Below are 18,964 nucleotides of genomic sequence, written 5' to 3'. Positions count from 1 at the left end.
TGTAACTGACTTCTGATGAATGCGGTCCAGGTGACGTATAAGGGAGGATGTTCCTAGGTGGTTAACGTCCTTACCCCTACTTATTACAGCTTGACAAAGGCAACACACGGCTTGACACCAGTTGTCCGCATTTCTGTTGAAATAATTCCACACCGAAGAGGTGATTTTTTTTTGTATATTGACCAGGCATGTCAATGGCCATATTCGTCCCACGGACAACAGGTGTCTCCCCAGGTGCCTGACTTAAACAAACCACCTCACTATCAGAATCCTCCTTGTCAATTTCCTCCCCAGCGCCAGCAACACCCATAACCTAATCCTGGTGTACTTCAACAGTGACATCTTCAATTTGACTATCAGGAACTGGACTGCGGGTGCTCCTTCCAGCAATCGCAGGGGACATGCAAATGGTGGAAGGCGCAACCTCTTCCCGTCCAGTGTTGGGAAGGTCAGGCATCGCAACCGACACATTTGGACTCTCCTTGGGGATTTGTGATTTAGAAGAATGCTCAGTTCTTTGCTGTGCTTTTGCCATCTTAACTCTTTTAAGTTTTCTAGCAGGAGGATGACTGCTTCCATCCTCAGGTGAAGCTGAACCACTAGCCTTGAACATAGGCCAGGGCCTCAGCCGTTCCTTGCCACTCCGTGTCGTAAATGGCACATTGGCAAGTTTACGCTTCTCCTCAGACGATTTTGATTTAGATTTTTGGGTCATTTTACTGAGCTTTATTTTTTGGGATTTTACATGCTCTCTACTATGACATTGTGCATCGGCCTTGGCAGACGACGTTGATGGCATTTCATCGTCTCGGCCATGACTAGTGGCAGCAGCTTCAGTACGAGGTGGAAGTGGATCTTGATCTTTCCCTATTTTACCCTCCACATTTTTGTTCTCCATTTTTTAATGTGTGGAATTATATGCCAGTAATAGATCAACGTATAATACTGGTGGTCACTGGTCAGCAAAACTCTGCACTGTACTCCTCCTATATAATACTGCTGGTCCCCAGTCCCCACAATAAAGCAGTGTGAGCACAGATATATGCAGCACACTGAGCACAGATATGGAGCGTTTTTCAGGCAGACAACGTATACTGGTGGTCACTGGTCAGCAAAACTCTGCACTGTACTCCTCCTATATAATACTGCTGGTTCCCAGTCCCCACAATAAAGCAGTGTGAGCACAGATATATGCAGCACACTGAGCACAGATATGGAGCGTTTTTCAGGCAGACAACGTATACTGGTGGTCACTGGTCAGCAAAACTCTGCACTGTACTCCTCCTATATAATAATACTGCTGGTCCCCAGTCCCCACAATAAAGCAGTGTGAGCACAGATATATGCAGCACACTGAGCACAGATATGGAGCGTTTTTCAGGCAGACAACGTATACTGGTGGTCACTGGTCAGCAAAACTCTGCACTGTACTCCTCCTATATAATACTGCTGGTCCCCAGTCCCCACAATAAAGCAGTGTGAGCACAGATATATGCAGCACACTGAGCACAGATATGGAGCGTTTTTCAGGCAGACAACGTATAATACTGGTGGTCACTGGTCAGCAAAACTCTGCACTGTACTCCTCCTATATAATACTGCTGGTCCCCAGTCCCCACAATAAAGCAGTGTGAGCACAGATATATGCAGCACACTGAGCACAGATATGGAGTGTTTTTCAGGCAGACAACGTATAATACTGGTGGTCACTGGTCAGCAAAACTCTGCACTGTACTCCTCCTATAATACTGCTGGTCCCCAGAATAAAGATATTTGCACTGCAGCCCCCTGAAACAAAGTGAGAGGACGCCAGCCACGTCCTCTCACTATCATTTCCAATGCACGAGTGAAAAATGGCGGCGACGGGCGGCTTTATATAGAATCCGAATCTCGCGAGAATCCGACTGCGGGATGATGACGTTGACGTTCGGGCGCGCTCGGGTTAACCGAGCAAGGCGGGAGGATCCGAGTATGCCTCGGAACCGTGTAAAATGGGTGAAGTTGGGGGGGGTTCGGATTCCGAGGAACCGAACCCGCTCATCTCTAGTCAGGATCAGGACATTGTCCTGCTGTCCCAGTCATAAAAAAAAAAAAAAAGAGGAGAAAAAAAGAGAAGCTGTTATTCAAGCTTTTTCGTGCTTCCGAGGCCGGACGGCTCGGTCAGACCAAATCCTATATCTGAAATCTCAAATTTCCTACTTAAAATCCATGAGGGATTCTCTCATGGCAGGTTTCTCTACTCTCAAAATGGAGAAAGGAGGCCTAATTACGGTTTCTTTCGCATTAGGCTTACCTGAGGTTTGCGATTCAGGATTGTCGTTACCAATTCACCAGAGTAATGGCGGGTTGATGGGTTTCCTTCGATAGGAAGGAGACATAATTATTCTGTACTGGATCGCTCTCCCGAATTACGGAGGGATTAAGAAGCCAAATGGTGAAAAACGTTGTTTCTACCTGACAGTTCTTCGACAGCAGAACTTGCCAAAATCCCTGTTGGCTCCAACGACGCGGTGGTCGGCTTGGGAAATATTATTTGCTTCCAGTAAAAAAAGCTCTGAGGATTCAGAATCTGGTCAGACCTGCAACAGGGTCAATCCTTCAATACATTCAGTTACTGGAAAAGAGGGTTGCAGCCTACGAGGCCATTCAGTGGGCAGCTTGCATGCCAGAGTGTTAGCGGGACCTGTTGGACAAGTGGTCCGGTTCCCACCTGGGATAATCATGGTTTCAAGACCAGAATATCACTCCTGTGGTAGCGTCGCAATTCTCACCGAGGACAAGGGTCAAGTTAGGATACTTGTCACGACGATAACGGTCTGAATTTAAGGGCCGTTTATAACGATTTCCTACAAACAAAGACCGGAGAAGAAATGGCAGAAGCCAGAAAGCTTTGTCGCTGGGCGACGAAAACGTTTACGCGCTCTGTCAGCGATGTTCGTTCCAAGAGTGGACAACGGGGAAGCAAACTTCCTCGGCGGACACGTTCTCCAGCCAGGAGAGTGGAGTTTTCATCAAGCGAGTGTCACAGAAGTGACAAGTTTTGGGGAATTCCACAAATAGACAAGATGGCGTCTCGCCTCGACAAGAAAATTCAGAGATATTGTTCCAGGTCGAGGGTTCCTCAAGTTATAGCGGGGGACGCCCTAGTGACACCGTGGGTGTTTCGGTCGGTCTATGTGTTCCCTCCACTTCTACTCTTTCCAAAGATGCTAAAAGATTATACGAAGAACAAAGGTTCAGGTGATCCTCATTCTTTCAGACTGGTCACGGAGGGCTGGTATCCAGATCTTCAGGGATTACTCATAGGAGTTCTCTGACCTCTTCCTCTGAGAGAGGATCTGTTACAGCAGGGGCCGTGTATGTTCCAGGATGTACCGCGGTTTCCATTGACGGCCTAGGGGTTGAACGCCAGATCCCAACCCGAAGGGGTATTCCCAGTGAAGTCATCCCTACTCTTCTTCAGGCAGAAAAGAAGTAACGTTACAACATTACCGCCATTTTTGGAGAAAGTATGTGTCTTGGTGTGAATCCAAGAAAGTTCCTAGGGAAGTATTCCAGTTGGGTCGTTTTCTCCATTCTTTTCTTACAAAATCATGTGGATGCGGGTCTTAAGTTGGGCTCGATTAAGGTTCCGTTTTCAGCCTTATCGGGTTTCTTCCTACAACAATTAGACTCCTTTTCCAGAGGTTCAAACTTTCGTGAAAGGAGTGTTGCACATCCATCTTCCTTTGTGTCCCTGTGGCAACATGGGATCTTACCGTGGTGTTGCAGTTCCTGCAATTTCATTGGTTAAATTGTTCAATAAGGTTGAGTGAAAATTCCTCACTTGGAAAGTGGTCATGCGGTTGGTTTTGGCATCCGCAAGGCGGGTATCTGAATTAGCGGTTTGTCTCACAAGAGCCCTGTTTAATCTTCCATGAAGATAGAGCAGAGTTGAGAACTCGTTGGCACTTTCTGCCAAAAGTGGTTTCATCGCTTCACATGAACCAACCTAGTGTGGTGCCGGTGGCTACTGACGCCTGGGCGACATCGAAATATCTCGATGTGGTCTAAGTTTTGAAACTCTCTGTTGCCAGAATGGCTCACATTAGGAAAACAGACGCTCTGTTATCCTGTATGTTCCCAACGAGATTGGGGTTCCTGCTGCCAAGCAGACTATTCCACGCTGGATCTGTGATACGATTTAGCAGGCTCATTCTACGGCTGGATTGCCGTTACCGAAATCGGTGTAGGCCCATTCTACCAGAAAGGGGGGCGCGTTCTGGGCGGCTGCCCGAGGGATCTTGGTATTACAGCTTTGCTGAGCGGCTCCTTGGTCAGGTTCAAACACCTTTCCGAGGGTTCAAGTTTGATACCCTGGCTGATGGGGACCTCATGTTGGTCAATCGGTGCTGCAGAGTCATCCGCACTCTCCTGCCCGTTCTGGCGGGTGAGGGAGCACTGTAGGTGTGCTATAAAGGTATGCTGGTGTCTATTTTATTGTGATGACTGACTTGGAGTTCCGTCCACTTTGCTTGTGTATCTATATTACTATTGGGAAAGGCACCTGAGCACGCTACTACTGTTCACCATGAGTGCCGGATAGCTACATATGAAGGGTGTGTGTGTGTGTGTATACAGTATGTAGGGGGGCACCAACATTTATCATGCCTCCGGGCGACTGGGGCGAACTTACGCCACTGATTGCCACCATACTTAGTTTAAGTATTATAAATAAATAACGGTTGACCAATTTTAATGGCATTTCAGTGGTCATTTCAGTTTCTGTTATTTCTCTGTGTCTTTATTTCTAGATAAGTTAAGTTAGTTCATATTTAGTTGTAAAGTTATTGTGTAATGATGTCATACAGTCCGGCATCGGCCAATAGAAAGTTTATGAGATAGATTCTGGAGCTTGAACCCGGTGGGTAATGCCATCTTTAGATACAATGTCTGTCAGTGATTGCAGGAAGCAGGGCATCAGATAGTTGTTGCAGAGCAGCCAGTACGGAGCATTCGAGTTAGGGGAGAAGAGAAAGTTTGTGGCAGGGAATAGGACAACTGTTAACTACAGACAACAGATGCAGCAACTTTATCAATGGGGCCCCTATTAAGTCATTCATTCTGAGGCGCAAAGTGCCTCCTGCCTCCTGGATTTATTCACAAGAATATTATTTCGGTCCACAAATTAATTACATTTGCCCATCCCATGGGTTTCTGACACAAATGAGTAAAACTGAGACAGGTTCCTGGTTATCACCAACTGTATTTTCTGCAATTTGATCTGTGTCGACCTGATATATTTGTATAATTCAAATTATTATTAATACTATTATTATTATTTATTATTATTATTATTATTATCATTATTATTATTTTTTTTTTTTAATCTTCTCAGCTCTGAGCCCTAATTGGGCCCAATTCAGACCTGATCACTGTTATGCGAAATTGCACAACAGGCAATTATCGAATGACTGCATATGCACCGCAATGCGCAGGCGTGAGCCTAAACAGCGATAGAATGGTGCAAAAATTTTGATCGCTAGGCTTACGCAAGGTGATTGACAGGAAGCGGATGTTTGTGGGTGGTAACTGGCCATTTTCTGGGAGTGTTGGGAAAAACGCAGGCGTGCCCAAGCGTTTTCATGGAGGGTGTGTGACGTCAGCTCCGGCCTGATCAGCCTGTTTCTATCGCACTGTAGGAGTAAGTCCTGGGCTGCGCACACACTGGAAAAATAATTTGATGGTGCGTGAGTGAGTTGCGAATGGATTTGCAGATGTCCGCTGTCTGGCGAAGTTTTCGTACGGTGTACGGATGCATTCGCACACTTGCACGAGGCGGGTTTTCACTCTGTCTGGCCGGCGGCTATCTGATCGTAGACCTCTGCAAAATCGCAGAGGAGCGATCAGGTCTGAATTACCCCCAATGGCCCTCATTCCGAGTTGTTCGCTCGCTAGCTGCTTTTAGCAGCCGTGCAAACGCTAGGCCGCCACCCTCTGGAAGTGTATCTTAGCTTAGCAGAAGTGCGAACGAAAGGATCGCACCACTGCTACATAAAAAGATTGTGCCGTTTCAGAGTAGCTCGAGACTTACTCCTAGTTAGCGATCACTTCAGACTGTTTAGTTCCTGTTTTGACGTCACGAACACGCCCTGCGTTCGGACAGCCACGCCTGCGTTTTCCCAGGCACGCCCGCGTTTGTATCTGACACGCCTGCATTTTTACACACACTCCCCGAAAACAGTCAGTTACCACCCAGAAACACCCACTTCCTGTCAATCACTCTGCGGTCAGCAGTGCGACTGAAAAGCGTCGCTAGACCTTGTGCGAAACTGCATCGGCTTTTGTGAAAGTATGTTGCGCGTGTGGACTGCGCCCCATAAGCATGCGCAGAAGTGCCGCTTTTTTACCTAATCACTGCGCTGCGAACGAAAGCAGCTAGCGGTCAACTCGGAATGAGGGCAATTGTGCGGTAGCTGAGCTATTGCTGCAAGAAACTTATCATTATACAGATGAATTTAAATGGAGCAGAGGATAAAGAAATTGATTATGTATTTCAGAAAAATATCATGCATGCAACATTTAATCAACTGTTGAAAATATTGAATATTAATATATCCACTGTTCCGAAGAGCAAAACTTACTTCTTGTTCACTGAATGTCGTTTATTACCATTGCTCACTGGTGCCAATCTGATTGAATGTAATGTTAATAAATAACCCACCGTTCAGCCCATTTACTAACCCCGCATTTAGTAATCTGGAACTAAATCATAGCAACCAAATCAAGGGCATGTTTTCATTAAAGGTCATTTGTGAATATTTAAACGCAAAATGCAAATGATACCGTGTGACATCAGGAAGGCACCGTCGCACAAATACATGACACTGTTTCTTCCCTGTTCCAGCAATGACCGGAGTGGGCTGCCTTCTCAATGGTGTGCGCTACATCAATGGGCAGAGTTTCCAGCCAAACTGCAAGTACAACTGCACCTGCCTGAATGGGGACATAGGCTGCATCCCGCTCTGCAGAAACTCCCGGCCACCGCTGGTTTGGTGTCAGAGCCCCAAGCGTGTTAAAGTCCCAGGAAAATGCTGCGAGCAGTGGATATGTGATGAATCAAAGAGATTTCGGAAAGCGTCTCCACGCCACATCGCTTCGCCAGGTGGGTTGCTGTTAGCGATGTCATCGTATGAAGCCCAGAATGTCCATATATCCCCTCCTAAGCCTAGCGTGATATCACATGTTGTTATTACACTTCGGGGGACATTTACTAAGCAGTGATAAGAGCGGAGAAGTGAGCCAGTGGAGAAGTTGCCCCATCAACCAATCAGCAGCTCTGTATCATTTGATAGTATGCAAATTATAGATGTTACTTCAGTGCTGATTGGTTGCCATGGGCAACTTCTCCACTGGCTCACTTCTCCACTCTTATCACTGCTTAGTAAATGTCCCCCTTCATGAAATCATCAATTACCCAGTTGGTGAGTTTGCTCTCTTTTTAATATGGCGAAAGGATCCTATGTAGCACCGGAGGCACTGATGAGCATATTTAGCAAAATTGTTTTTACTAATTTATTACTATTATTTCTTACACATTTTTCTAGCATCATCTGAATGTACTAATGGCCATTTTCACAAATTCACAAAATTCTGTTCCAAGCCCTTAAATTCGCAATCTTTTAATAATCAGATCGCATTTTCCATACTTGTAATGGGAAATGCGATCTGCTCAAATTGACTAAAAATTGCATTATAACAAAATACCGGGGGGAACACTGTGATATTAATGTCATCTTCAGATAGCTTTATCCAGGTTTCCCTCTGGTTTATCTACTCTAACTCAGCCTTCCCCTGCCTGATGGCAGGGCCAAGGCAGAGCTCCGATCTGGCCCCTGTGATCAGCCATGTGTGTCTGATAGACCACAGTCTGATCAGTGTGTAAAAAATAAAAAGTTTTCGAATAAATGTAACACCAACTGTACCAGCATCCAGGTACTGGTAATCGGTAATCCGGTGAGTGCAGCCGGTCATCTGATCCTGTTTTCCTCCTTTGACCCCCGGTGCAGTACAGTGTACTCACAGGGTCAGATGACCAATTGCCCTCACCGGATCACCGATCACCAGTCCTGGCTGCATTATGGTGATTAATATGCCCCTAAGTCAGGGGTTCACTTTAAGGGTACCAGGCACAAGACCTGAAAGTTCTCAGTAAGCAAGTTCACTTGTTTTATTGCTTTGTTATGTGTTTTCCATAATGGTACATCACAGCCGTTTAATGATAATGTAGTTCTTGTACTGTATATGTCATTTTATTAAATAAACAGACAAAGTGGTGATATATTCCAGAGCAAAGGGAATACACAATGCCTGAGTGATATGTAGTAGTCTATCATCTCTGGTCCTCAAGTAACCGCTATGAGTCATATTTTGAAAGTCGCTATTTGTTGGATTACTTTCACATACGCAAATAGTTTGTTACATTTGTTGGGAATGATGTGTGTGCAGGTGTTGATATTGCAGCGTTATATAGGCACACACCTGCCTATGATTCAAACTATGAACAGCTCAGTGGTGTTTGTTTAATGAAAGATAGCACGTACAGCCGTACTCACTGTTGCATGTACTCTGGCGATGGAGCAGAGTTTCAATGGAGTGGGGTTGTCATACAGCTCACCAGCTGGTGAGTGTATGTAGGCACTGAGTTGTAGTGCAAGAACACTCTAGATCTAAGTGGAAGACATTAAGATGGCCAGTGCACATGCTCAGTAGAGATCTTGATAGCCATCTTGGGATAGGGCATGAAGCCTCCCTGGAGAACAAGAAGACCGGAGTAAGCGCAGCAGTGCACTCCTTTTTCAGATTCACCTGTACATGGCTACAGAGTGGATTGTGATGCCTTTGTCAGGGCTGTGCCTGGCTGTACACACACACACACACACACACACACACACACACACACACACACACACACACACACTATGTTATCTAAGGTGCAGGGCTATTGGTCTGACTCTTGTTGTCTTGGGAAATGTTTCAGCGTACGGCGGTGAGAGTGAGTCCTGGCACAATAACTGCATCATTCAGACCACTCCCTGGAGCCCCTGTTCTAAGACCTGCGGCATGGGAATATCTACACGGATATCCAATGACAACAAGAAGTGCAAGCTCCTCAAGGAAAGTCGCCTGTGCAACACGAGACCCTGTGAGGTGGATATAACAAAGCACATTCGGGTAGGAATTTGGAAAATATAATTTTTTAAACATTTATTTGGGAAACACCACGTAATATATACTTACCTGTGAAATCACCTAAATAGGAGGGGGCTCATCTACAACATGCACTGGACGCGCAGATGCACACCTTACTGCTGCTCTTGGGGCACCCAAGATGGTGCCTCCGCTGGCGTTCTTTCCTGCCTAAATAAAGTAGACAAATACAAAACACAATGTACCAGCCAATCAGCTCCTGTCATTTTTCAAACCCAGACAATAACTTGACAGTTAGGAGCTGATTGGCTGGTGCGTTATCATTTTCCACTTTATCACATCTCCAGGCAGTGGCGGAACTAGCGAGCGGTGGGCCAAGGTGCGACAAAATGCTTTGGGCCCCCCGAACCCCTCTCATCCCGTCCAATGCCACCCCCTCACCCCTGGAGAGGATCTGGTGAGGGGGACCTGGTCAGGGCCAGGGAAATGGATACCTAGCAACAGTGCCGTAACTAAACATTTTAGCGTTGTGTGCAAGAAACAGCATCGGAGCCCCCCCCCCCTATGTAAAACAGTGGCAGTGCATGGCGTAGGCGCGCGCAAAAAATTATAGGGGCGTGTCTTCATGGGGAAGGGGTGTGGCCACAAAATAATACCGATTCATATAACGGTGCACAGTATTCTTCATTATTCAAATTACGCCTCACGATAGCACCACTACACCAGGTAGAGCCCCTTTTACACATTACGGCGGACAGATTCCCCTTTTTACGCATTACGGCAGACAGAGTCCCCTTTTTACACATTACGGCAGATAGCGTCCCCTTTTTACACATTACGGCAGATAGCGTCCCCCTTTTTACACATTACGGCAGACAGAGTCCACCTTTTCCACATTACGGCAGACAATGTCCCCCTTTTTACAAATTACGGCAGACAGCGTCCCCTTTATTTACACATTACGGCAGACAGTCCCCCTTTTTACACATTAAGGCAGACAGAACAGATAGATAGATAGATAGATAGACAGAAAGAAAGAAAGAATGAATAGATCATACTTACTGTCTCTGGTAGAGCCCCTTTTACACATTACGGCGGACAGATTCCCCTTTTTAGACATTACAGCAGACAGCGTCCCCTTTTTACACATTACAGCAGACAGAGTCCACCTTTTACACATTACGGCAGACAGCGTCCCCTTTTTTTACACATTACGGCAGACAGTCCCCCTTTTTACACATTAAGGCAGACAGACAGAACAGATAGATAGATATAAGATAGATAGATAGATAGATAGATAGATAGATAGATAGATAGATAGACAGAAAGAATCAATAGATCATACTTACTTTCTCTGCTGGCAGTCAGGTTCCTCGGTGCAGCTTCTTCTGGCAGATGCCGGGCAGTGGAGAAGAAGGAGGAGGAAGGTGGAGGAGGGAGCCGCAGCAGCACAATGTAATTGGTGGAGGCACTGCTGCAGCTGTCCCTCCTTCCACATAGGCTGCCCGCCGCCGCTGTGATGAGGGAAGCGCATCCCAGCATTCACAGCGGTGGAGGACAGCCTATGTGGAAGGAGAGGGACAGCTGCAGCAGCGCCTCCACCAATTACACTGCGCTGCTGCGGCTCCCTCCTCCACCTCCCTCCTCCTCCTTACCCCCCGTGGCCGCTGCGTCCCTGCTGCTCCTCTCCTCGGCGGGCGGCGGTGGCCCGCAGCACACAGCGGCATGTAATGAGTCAGTTTGAGCCGGTAGTTCCGCCACTGTCTCCAGGCTTAATACATCTGCCCCATAAGGAGAGGGTGTGGTGGTGAGGGAGGGGCTGTTGGAGAACAGAAGAAAAGAGGAAGGATCACTCTATTGCCTTGTACAAAACATCAAAGCCCCTCCTATATAAAAAAATAAAAAATCTAATCTGATACTACACTGACACTGAGAGAGAGATAAAGTACCAACCAATCAACTTCAAGTACAGCCTGCAAAATGACAGTTAGGAACTGTTTTGTTGGTACTTTATCTGTCTCTACTTTATCTCGCTCCAGACATTAATAAATATCCCCCAAACTACCAACCAAGCAACTTCTGTCATTTTACAGGCTGTGCTTGAAGCTGATTGGTTGGTACTTTATCTCTCTCCATTTTATCTCTCTCCAAGGCTTGATACATCTCACCCCCAGGGGTTTCCTTTCCATCAGTTCTCTACAGATCCCCCCGTTGTTTATTATATCAAGGGAACAAGATTACTGCCCCAACCTTTTATTTCATTGGGAACCAGTAGCATTACTGTGATACATAGGGGGTAATTCTGAGTTGATCGCAGCAGCAAGTTTGTTATCAATTGGGCAAAACCATGGCCCTCATTCCGAGTTGATCGGTCGCAAGGCGAATTTAGCAGAGTTACACACGCTAAGCCTACGCCTACTGGGAGTGTATCTTAGCTTCTTAAAATTGCGACCGATGTATTCGCAATATTGCGATTACAAACTACTTAGCAGTTTCAGAGTAGCTTCAGACTTACTCTGCCTGTGCGATCAGTTCAGTGCTTGTCGTTCCTGGTTTGACGTCACAAACACACCCAGCGTTCGCCCAGACACTCCTCCGTTTCTCCAGCCACTCCTGCGTTTTTTCCGGAAACGGTAGCGTTTTCAACCACACGCCCATAAAACGCCGTGTTTCCGCCCAGTAACACCCATTTCCTGTCAATCACATTACGATCGCCGGAGCGATGAAAAAGCCGTGAGTAAAAATACTATCTTCATTGTTAAATTACTTGGCGCAGTCGCAGTGCGAATATTGCGCATGCGTACTAAGCGGATTTTCATTGCGATGCGATGAAAAATACCGACCGATCAACTCGGAATGAGGGCCCATGTGCACTGCAGGGGGGTGGGGAGGGGGGCAGATGTAACAGTTAGATTTGGGTGGGTTATTTTGTTTCTGTGCAGGGTAAATAATGGCTGCTTTATTCTTACACTGCAATCTAGATTCCAGTTTGAACACACCCCACCCAAATCTAACTCTCTCTGCACATGTTATATCTGCCCCACCTGCAGTGCACATGGTTTTGCCCGACTGCTAACAAAATTGCTGCTGCGATCAACTCGGAATGACCACCATAGCCTATAAGAAAATGAATCCATTATTACAAGCTTCACTTAAAAAGAGCTTATGCTTTTGAGGACAACATAAATACTAACAAACATATATTAATAGAATGAAAATAATTTCCTAATTATTTTTTTAAAGCCTTTAATGAACCCAAGTTATGGTGGCCCACTGTGGGCCCGGTCCGGATATTGTTAATTTCTCTGACCCCTTATTGTCCCTGGGTATTGGGTAGACCTTAAAGGGGGGTACTCACGGAGTGATATTCTAAGAAATCTGACTAGATTGCTTAGAATTTAAGCATTATCGCTCCGTGTGTGCCCCCTACAGCGACAGCGATGCGCAGCCCCGCACATCGCTATCGCTGGTGCTAGATTGGCCATTTTCACCCGCTGGGTGAAATGAGCGCCCCCCCCCCCGTCTCCCCCCGCACGCTCAGCACAGATTGCGCTGTGCTGAGCGGCGGGAGAGATGTGTGCTGAGCGGTTCGCTCAGCACACATCTCTTCCACATCGGCCCATCTATATGGGCCTTAATGCTATTTAGCTAAGGATCTTGGAGGGAAGAGACTTTTTTTTGTCCCAGAAAACTATGTCCTTCTTAAGAAATCTAGGTGCATTTGTGCAGTGGGTACAGAGCTGATTTTGCCCGGCACAGTGTCTGTTTTTCCCTTCATAAATGACAGTGACCTCCAATGAGGACTGAATTGTACATCTCAGTTGTCCCAGTTTGGCAGCATCATTTTAATTATTGAACCCCAAAAAGGGTGTGGCTTCATAGGCAAATGCAGGGGGGGAAGGGGGGGGGGGTTAAAGTTGCCTGGAAACACCCCTCCTCTTGGCAAGTGACTCAAATTATGACAACAGCAGCAATGGTATATTTATTTGAGCTGTTGCCAAAACTTGCAGTTTAAGGGACAGAGCAGAGGTGCTGCACATGCCCAGCTGTGCACTGGACCAGAGAGTAGCTAGCAGGAAGAAGAGACGGGAGCCTTACCTTGAGGTGGGAGAATGTGTGCTTAGAAAGTGCAGTACTTGTTCTATAATATTGTGTATTTATTTATTTATTATGGTATGTTTAACCTTTTTCTGACCACTTACAGTATTTATATTATTTAAATGTTTGATACAGCTTATACTAGAGACCATCTATAGTGTTAGATATTAATGCTGTATTCCATACAGTATCCAGTGTATAAAAAGACCAATGCTTACATTAATGTCCAGGGTCGTTACTAGGTTCTTCTACTGCTACCACAGACTCCTGCACTTGCTCCAATGTTCTGCAGAGGGGAGATTGTGGACTGCATTTGGAAACCCCCCTCTAGAAATTCTGTGTTTGCCATTGGGCTTTGTGAGGATGTGGGCATTGGTGGGAATGTCTGGGTGTACTGTAGTTCGGGCAGTTTGGGGTGTAGTTGTGGTGCATCATGCTCGGTCCTTGTATTGTACTGATTTAACTTTACAAAATGTCGGGAGCTTATTACGTATTCAATGCTCAAGATGAATGGACTCAACTAGTGCCAACATGGAGGAACATTATTTATAAGGCCTGAGGCAGCCGTCCTTCTGAATTGATGGGCTTAATTTCCAGCCCACCAAATGGCCACCTCCCATACTCTATGTATACAATAGACCAGCTTTAAATTCTCGTTTGCTTAATCAAGTTTTGTCTGGACCCGTTGTCTCCCTGGAACTTTTTCTTGGTGAATTGTATGTAGTATCTGTGGCACTTACTTTTCCATAAAATATGCGCATGTAATAGTTTTTGTAACAGGTGATTTGCCTCAGCCCACTGTACAGTCTCATAGGTAACCATCATTGCATTACATGAGTTGTCCAGCATTATTACCGGGTATGGGTGTAGTATGGTATGCCGGCGGTCGGGCTCCCGGCGACCAGCTTACCGGCGCCGGGAGCCCGACCGCCGGCATACCGACAGTGTGGCGAGCGCAAATGAGCCCCTTGCGGGCTCGCTGCGCTTGCCACGCTGCGGGCACGGTGCCGCGCGTATCTCCCTCCAGGGGGGTCGTGGACCCCACGAGGGAGAATAAGCGCCGGTATACTGTGCGCCGGGATCCCAAGAGCCGGCATACTGAAGACCACCCCCGGGTATGGGTCGTTGGGTAGACACAACTTAGGTCGACAGTCATTAGGTTGACCATGGAAGGTCGACATGCATTAGGTCAACAGGGACAGTAGGTTGACATGGTCATTAGGTCGACATCTCTAGGTCGACAGGTCAAAAGGTCGACATGTTTTTCTTTTTCTTTTTTGGGTGTCGTTTTCTTCGTAAAGTGAAGGGGAACCCCAATTAGTGCACTGTGTCCCCTTGCATGGCTCGCTTCACTCGCCATGCTTCGGGCAAGGTGCCTCGCTCCGCTACCGCTTTGCTCAGCACAGGTTACCGTTCCAATCATAGTCCATGTAGATCGTGAAGTATGAATTTTTTTTACAAAATTAAAAATAAATGTGAAAAACTGATGTCGACCTTTTGACCTGTCGACCTAGTACATGTCGACCTAATGACTACGTCGACATATTGACCATGTAGACCGAATGCATGTCGACTTTCAGTGGTCGATCTAATGACTGTCGACCGAAGCTGTGTCGACCTAAAGACCGTTTACCTTATTACCATACAATAATAACTAGAGCTGGGTTTTTAAATAGACATTGTCTAACGGTGTTCTCTTGAAATCGCTGCAACCCGACTGTGATATTTACTTACATAAAACTTTGGTTGTCATTCTGAGCTTCTGTATATTGGGGGTCATACTGACCCATTCGCTCGCTGCTGTTTATCGCAGCCAAGCGACCGGGTCTTTACTGCGCATGCCAGACGGCCGAAGGCCGTGGAAGGGCTGCGATAGCCTCTGCCTGATTGACAGGCAGAGGCGGTCGCTGGGCGGGAGGGGACGAAACGGCAACGTAGGCACGGTCCGACCAACGCAGGCGTGGCCGGACCAAACAGGGGGCGGGCCGCAGTGGCTGCGTGATGTCACATGCAGCCGCTGCGGGCCGGGGAGCGAGGAGTAGCTCCCGGCCAGCACGCTAAAGCTGCGCTGGTCGGGAGCTACTCTTGAAGTGCAAAGGCATCGCCGCTGTGCGATGCCTTTGCACTTCTGCACTGGGGGGGGGGGGGGGGGGGGGGGCGGCACTGACATGCGGGGCAGGCTAGCCCTGTGCTGTGCGTCTCCCCGCATATCAGTGTGAATAATCGTAGCTGTGCTAAATTTAGCACAGCTACGATCAACTCGGAATGACCCCCATTGTCAAGTGCTGCTTAGCCTCCTGTCAATCATTATGACTGACAGTCCTAGCCATCGAACGGACATTACTACTCTCAATGCTTCATACAGTTATTCTGTGTCCTTTGGCGAGAATATTTAAAACTAAGCGACACTAAGTGATAGGTATAGACCTAAAATAGAGTTTAAGATGTAAGAGATGAAACAAATAATTGCAGAGCAGCATAAGAATAAATGTGGTTGAACTTTTTTATTTTCTCAAATATTTTTGAAATTACTTCTTTTTATATTATGATTATTATTTTTATATTATTATTATTAATAATAATAAATATATATTTTTTCTTTATAGCCTGGCAAAAAATGTCTGGCGGTTTACCGGGAAAATGAACCAAAGAATCTTACAATATCTGGCTGTGTGAGTAAGAAAGCCTACAGGCCCAAGTACTGCGGGGTGTGCACTGATGACAGGTGCTGCACCCCTTACAAGTCAAAGACCATCGAAGTCCAGTTCGACTGCCCTGACGGTAGCGGGGTCTCCTGGAACGTCATGTGGATCAACGCTTGCTTTTGTAACCTGAACTGCAAAAAGCCCAATGACATTTTTGCCGATCTGGAAAGCTATCACGATTATACCGAAGTCATGAACTGACCAATCAGGATAAAGGATCAGCATGGGCATGTAAAGAGAGAATACAGGGTGGGAGGGGGGTGATATAAATGCCATTATTACATTTGGTGCTATACCGTAAAAAGTGCCGTAATAACGAGTCTCAGGGCCAGATTTGACTTCATAATCCTAAATTATTACCATTATTTTCTATATTTACAGGAATTACAGCACTTGTTGTCTATGAGGATATTAGAATGTAAAAATTGTACAATATGCCTCTTTTTACTTTTATATCTTTTGAAGCCTATATGTAATCACACTATGCCACTTTTTGTCAGTGTTTTCCGTCAGATGCCTCTTCATTTCTTTATTTGAAGAGTAAGTACCCGTGTCATAGTTGCCAACTGACCCTAATTTCCAGCGCCAGTGTCACATTTTAAAGGCACTCTAATCCTTTTTTAACAGTATTTCCACTGTCCGCCTAAGTTATACATTAAGGCACAAAAGTATAAAATTTTCCATGTTATAGGACTTTAACAAGTTTCTATGATGGTGTTAATAAGTTTGCCTGCAGATTTCATCGTTCAGTACAGGTGCCATTGCTTCTCTTCTCTTGCACATACAGTTGGGCAAAAAAGTATTTGGACAGCCACCGATAGTGCAAGTTGACCCACTTAAAAAGATGAGAGAGGTCTGTAATTTCCATCATATGCCTTAGGGGACTCAGACGCTCGCATTTGTAAAGCACGGTATTTTCCACCGCCTCCCGCTAGCCCACCATTCCCATTATGCCTTAGGGAACTCAGACGCTCATGTACTGTACATGTATTTTAAAAGCACAGTGTAGGTCACCATCTTTTTCCACCGCCTCCCGTTACGCCTACAGTATTAACATTACAGTCGTCACTGACCAATTGCCAGAGCTGTAGATCAATCCGCCACAATACTGTACGATCGAAAGTACTGGATTAGTGGAGCATTAGCCACCCAGTGGTGGAGATGTGTAATGCATGCTGAGTATCTAGAATCGCCTCAACGCGCCTGCCTGTGATTAAACTCAGCTATCGCCTTAGCGTGACTAAACGTCCGTCTTGGCGGAGAATCGGTCAAGATAAAGGTGGCAACATCTGTAGGTACATTTCAACTGTGAGAGACAGAATCTGAAAAAAACAACACAGAAAATCGCATTGTATGATTTTTAAACAATTTACTTGTATATTCTTGTGGAAAATAAATATTTGGACACCTACCAAGCAGCAAGATTTCTGGCTCTCACAGACCTGTCACTTCTTTAAGAAGCTCTTCTATCCTCCACTCGTTACCTGTATTAATGGCACCTGTTTGAACTGGTTATCTGTATAAAAGACACCTGTCCACACCCTCAAACAGTCAGACTGCTACCTCTCCACCATGGCCAAGACCAGAGACCTGTCTAAGGACACCAGGGACAAAATTGTAGAGCTGCACAAGGCTGGGATGAGCTACTCGACAATAGGCAAGGAGCTTGGGGAGAAGAGATCAACTGTTGGCGCAATTATTAAAAAATGGAAGAAATACAAGATCACTGACAATCTCCCTTGACCTGGGGCCCCATGCAAGATCTCACCTCGTGGGGTATCAATGATCTTGAGAACAGTGAGGAATCAGCCCAGAACTACACGGGGGGACCTGGTCAATGACCTCAAGAGAGCTGGGACCACAGTCACAAAGGTTACCATTAGTAACACACTCCGTTGTCATGGATTGAAATCCTGCAGGGCCCGAAAGGTCCCCCTGCTTAAGCCAGCACATGTCCAGGCTGATCTAAAGTTTGCCAGTGACCATCTGGATGATCCAGAGGAGGATTTGTAATGTGGTCAGATGAGTGCAAAATCAAACTTTTTGGTATAAACTCCACTCACCGTGTTTGGAGGGAGAAGAATGATGAATGACATCCCAAGAACACCATACCCATTGTGAAGCATGGGGGTGGAAACATCATGCTTTGGGGCTGCTTATCTGCAAAGGGGACAGGACGACTAATCCGTATTAAGGAGAGGATGAATGTGGCCATGTATTGTGAGATTTTGGGCAAAAAACTCCTTCCCTCAGTAAGAGCATTGAAGATGGAACATGGCTGGGTCTTCCAGCATGACAATGACCCAAACACACCGCCCGGGCAACTAAGGACTAGGAGTGGCTCCGTAAGAAGTATTTCAAGGTCCTGGAGTGGTCTAGCCAGTCTCCAGACCTCAACCCGATAGAAAATCTGTGGAGGGAGTTGAAAGTCCGTATTGCCCGGCGACAGCCCCAAAACATCACAGATCTAGAGAAGATCTGCATGGAAGAGTGGGCCAAAATACCTTCTACAGTGTGTGCAAACCTGGTCAAGAACTACAGGAAACATTTGACCTCTGTAATTGCCAACCGGGGTTATATTACAAAGTATTGAGTTAAACTTTTTGATTGTCCAAATATTTATTTTCTGCAAGAATATACAAATAAATTGTTTAAAAATCATACAATGTGATTTCCTGTTTTTTTTTTTCAGATTCTGTCTCTCACAGTTGAAGTGTACCTATGATGGAAATTACAGACCTCTCTCATCTTTTTAAGTGGGTCAACTTGCACAATCGGTGGCTGTCCAAATACTTTTTTGCCCCACTGTAATCTGTTTTCAAAGAACCCTCCTTCCGTCGGTTTTTTTTTTTGAGCTGTGAGAAGTCTCTTGCAGTTCAACAATTTGTAGGGCATAGGCTAATTGGGGCATTATTTTGGACGATCACGAAGACAAGAGGTGCATACTACATTATCTCAGATGTCGAGATAAA

The 18,964-nt window shown here is 46.0% G+C and overlaps 1 protein-coding gene across 5 annotated transcripts in view; it reads left to right on the top strand.

Annotated features, from left to right (window-relative positions):
- CCN4 (cellular communication network factor 4) overlaps positions 1-18,626 on the top strand; it is a 108,068-nt gene extending 89,442 nt beyond the window's left edge. For all 5 annotated transcript variants that reach the window (XM_063921251.1, XM_063921252.1, XM_063921255.1 and 2 more), the window contains exons 3-5: positions 6,887-7,144; positions 9,020-9,213; positions 15,894-18,626. In XM_063921251.1, coding sequence (XP_063777321.1) covers positions 6,887-7,144; positions 9,020-9,213; positions 15,894-16,193 — 752 coding nt within the window. In that variant the 3' untranslated portion in view covers positions 16,194-18,626. The remainder of the gene's footprint in view (positions 1-6,886; positions 7,145-9,019; positions 9,214-15,893) is intronic.
- The last annotated feature ends 338 nt before the right edge of the window (positions 18,627-18,964 follow it).

The sequence above is a fragment of the Pseudophryne corroboree genome, chromosome 5, assembly GCF_028390025.1.
Source record: "Pseudophryne corroboree isolate aPseCor3 chromosome 5, aPseCor3.hap2, whole genome shotgun sequence".
Taxonomy (NCBI): Eukaryota; Metazoa; Chordata; class Amphibia; order Anura; family Myobatrachidae; genus Pseudophryne; species Pseudophryne corroboree.
The sequence above is the reverse complement of the archived record's forward strand: the minus strand, read 5'-3'. Positions and strand labels throughout refer to the sequence as shown.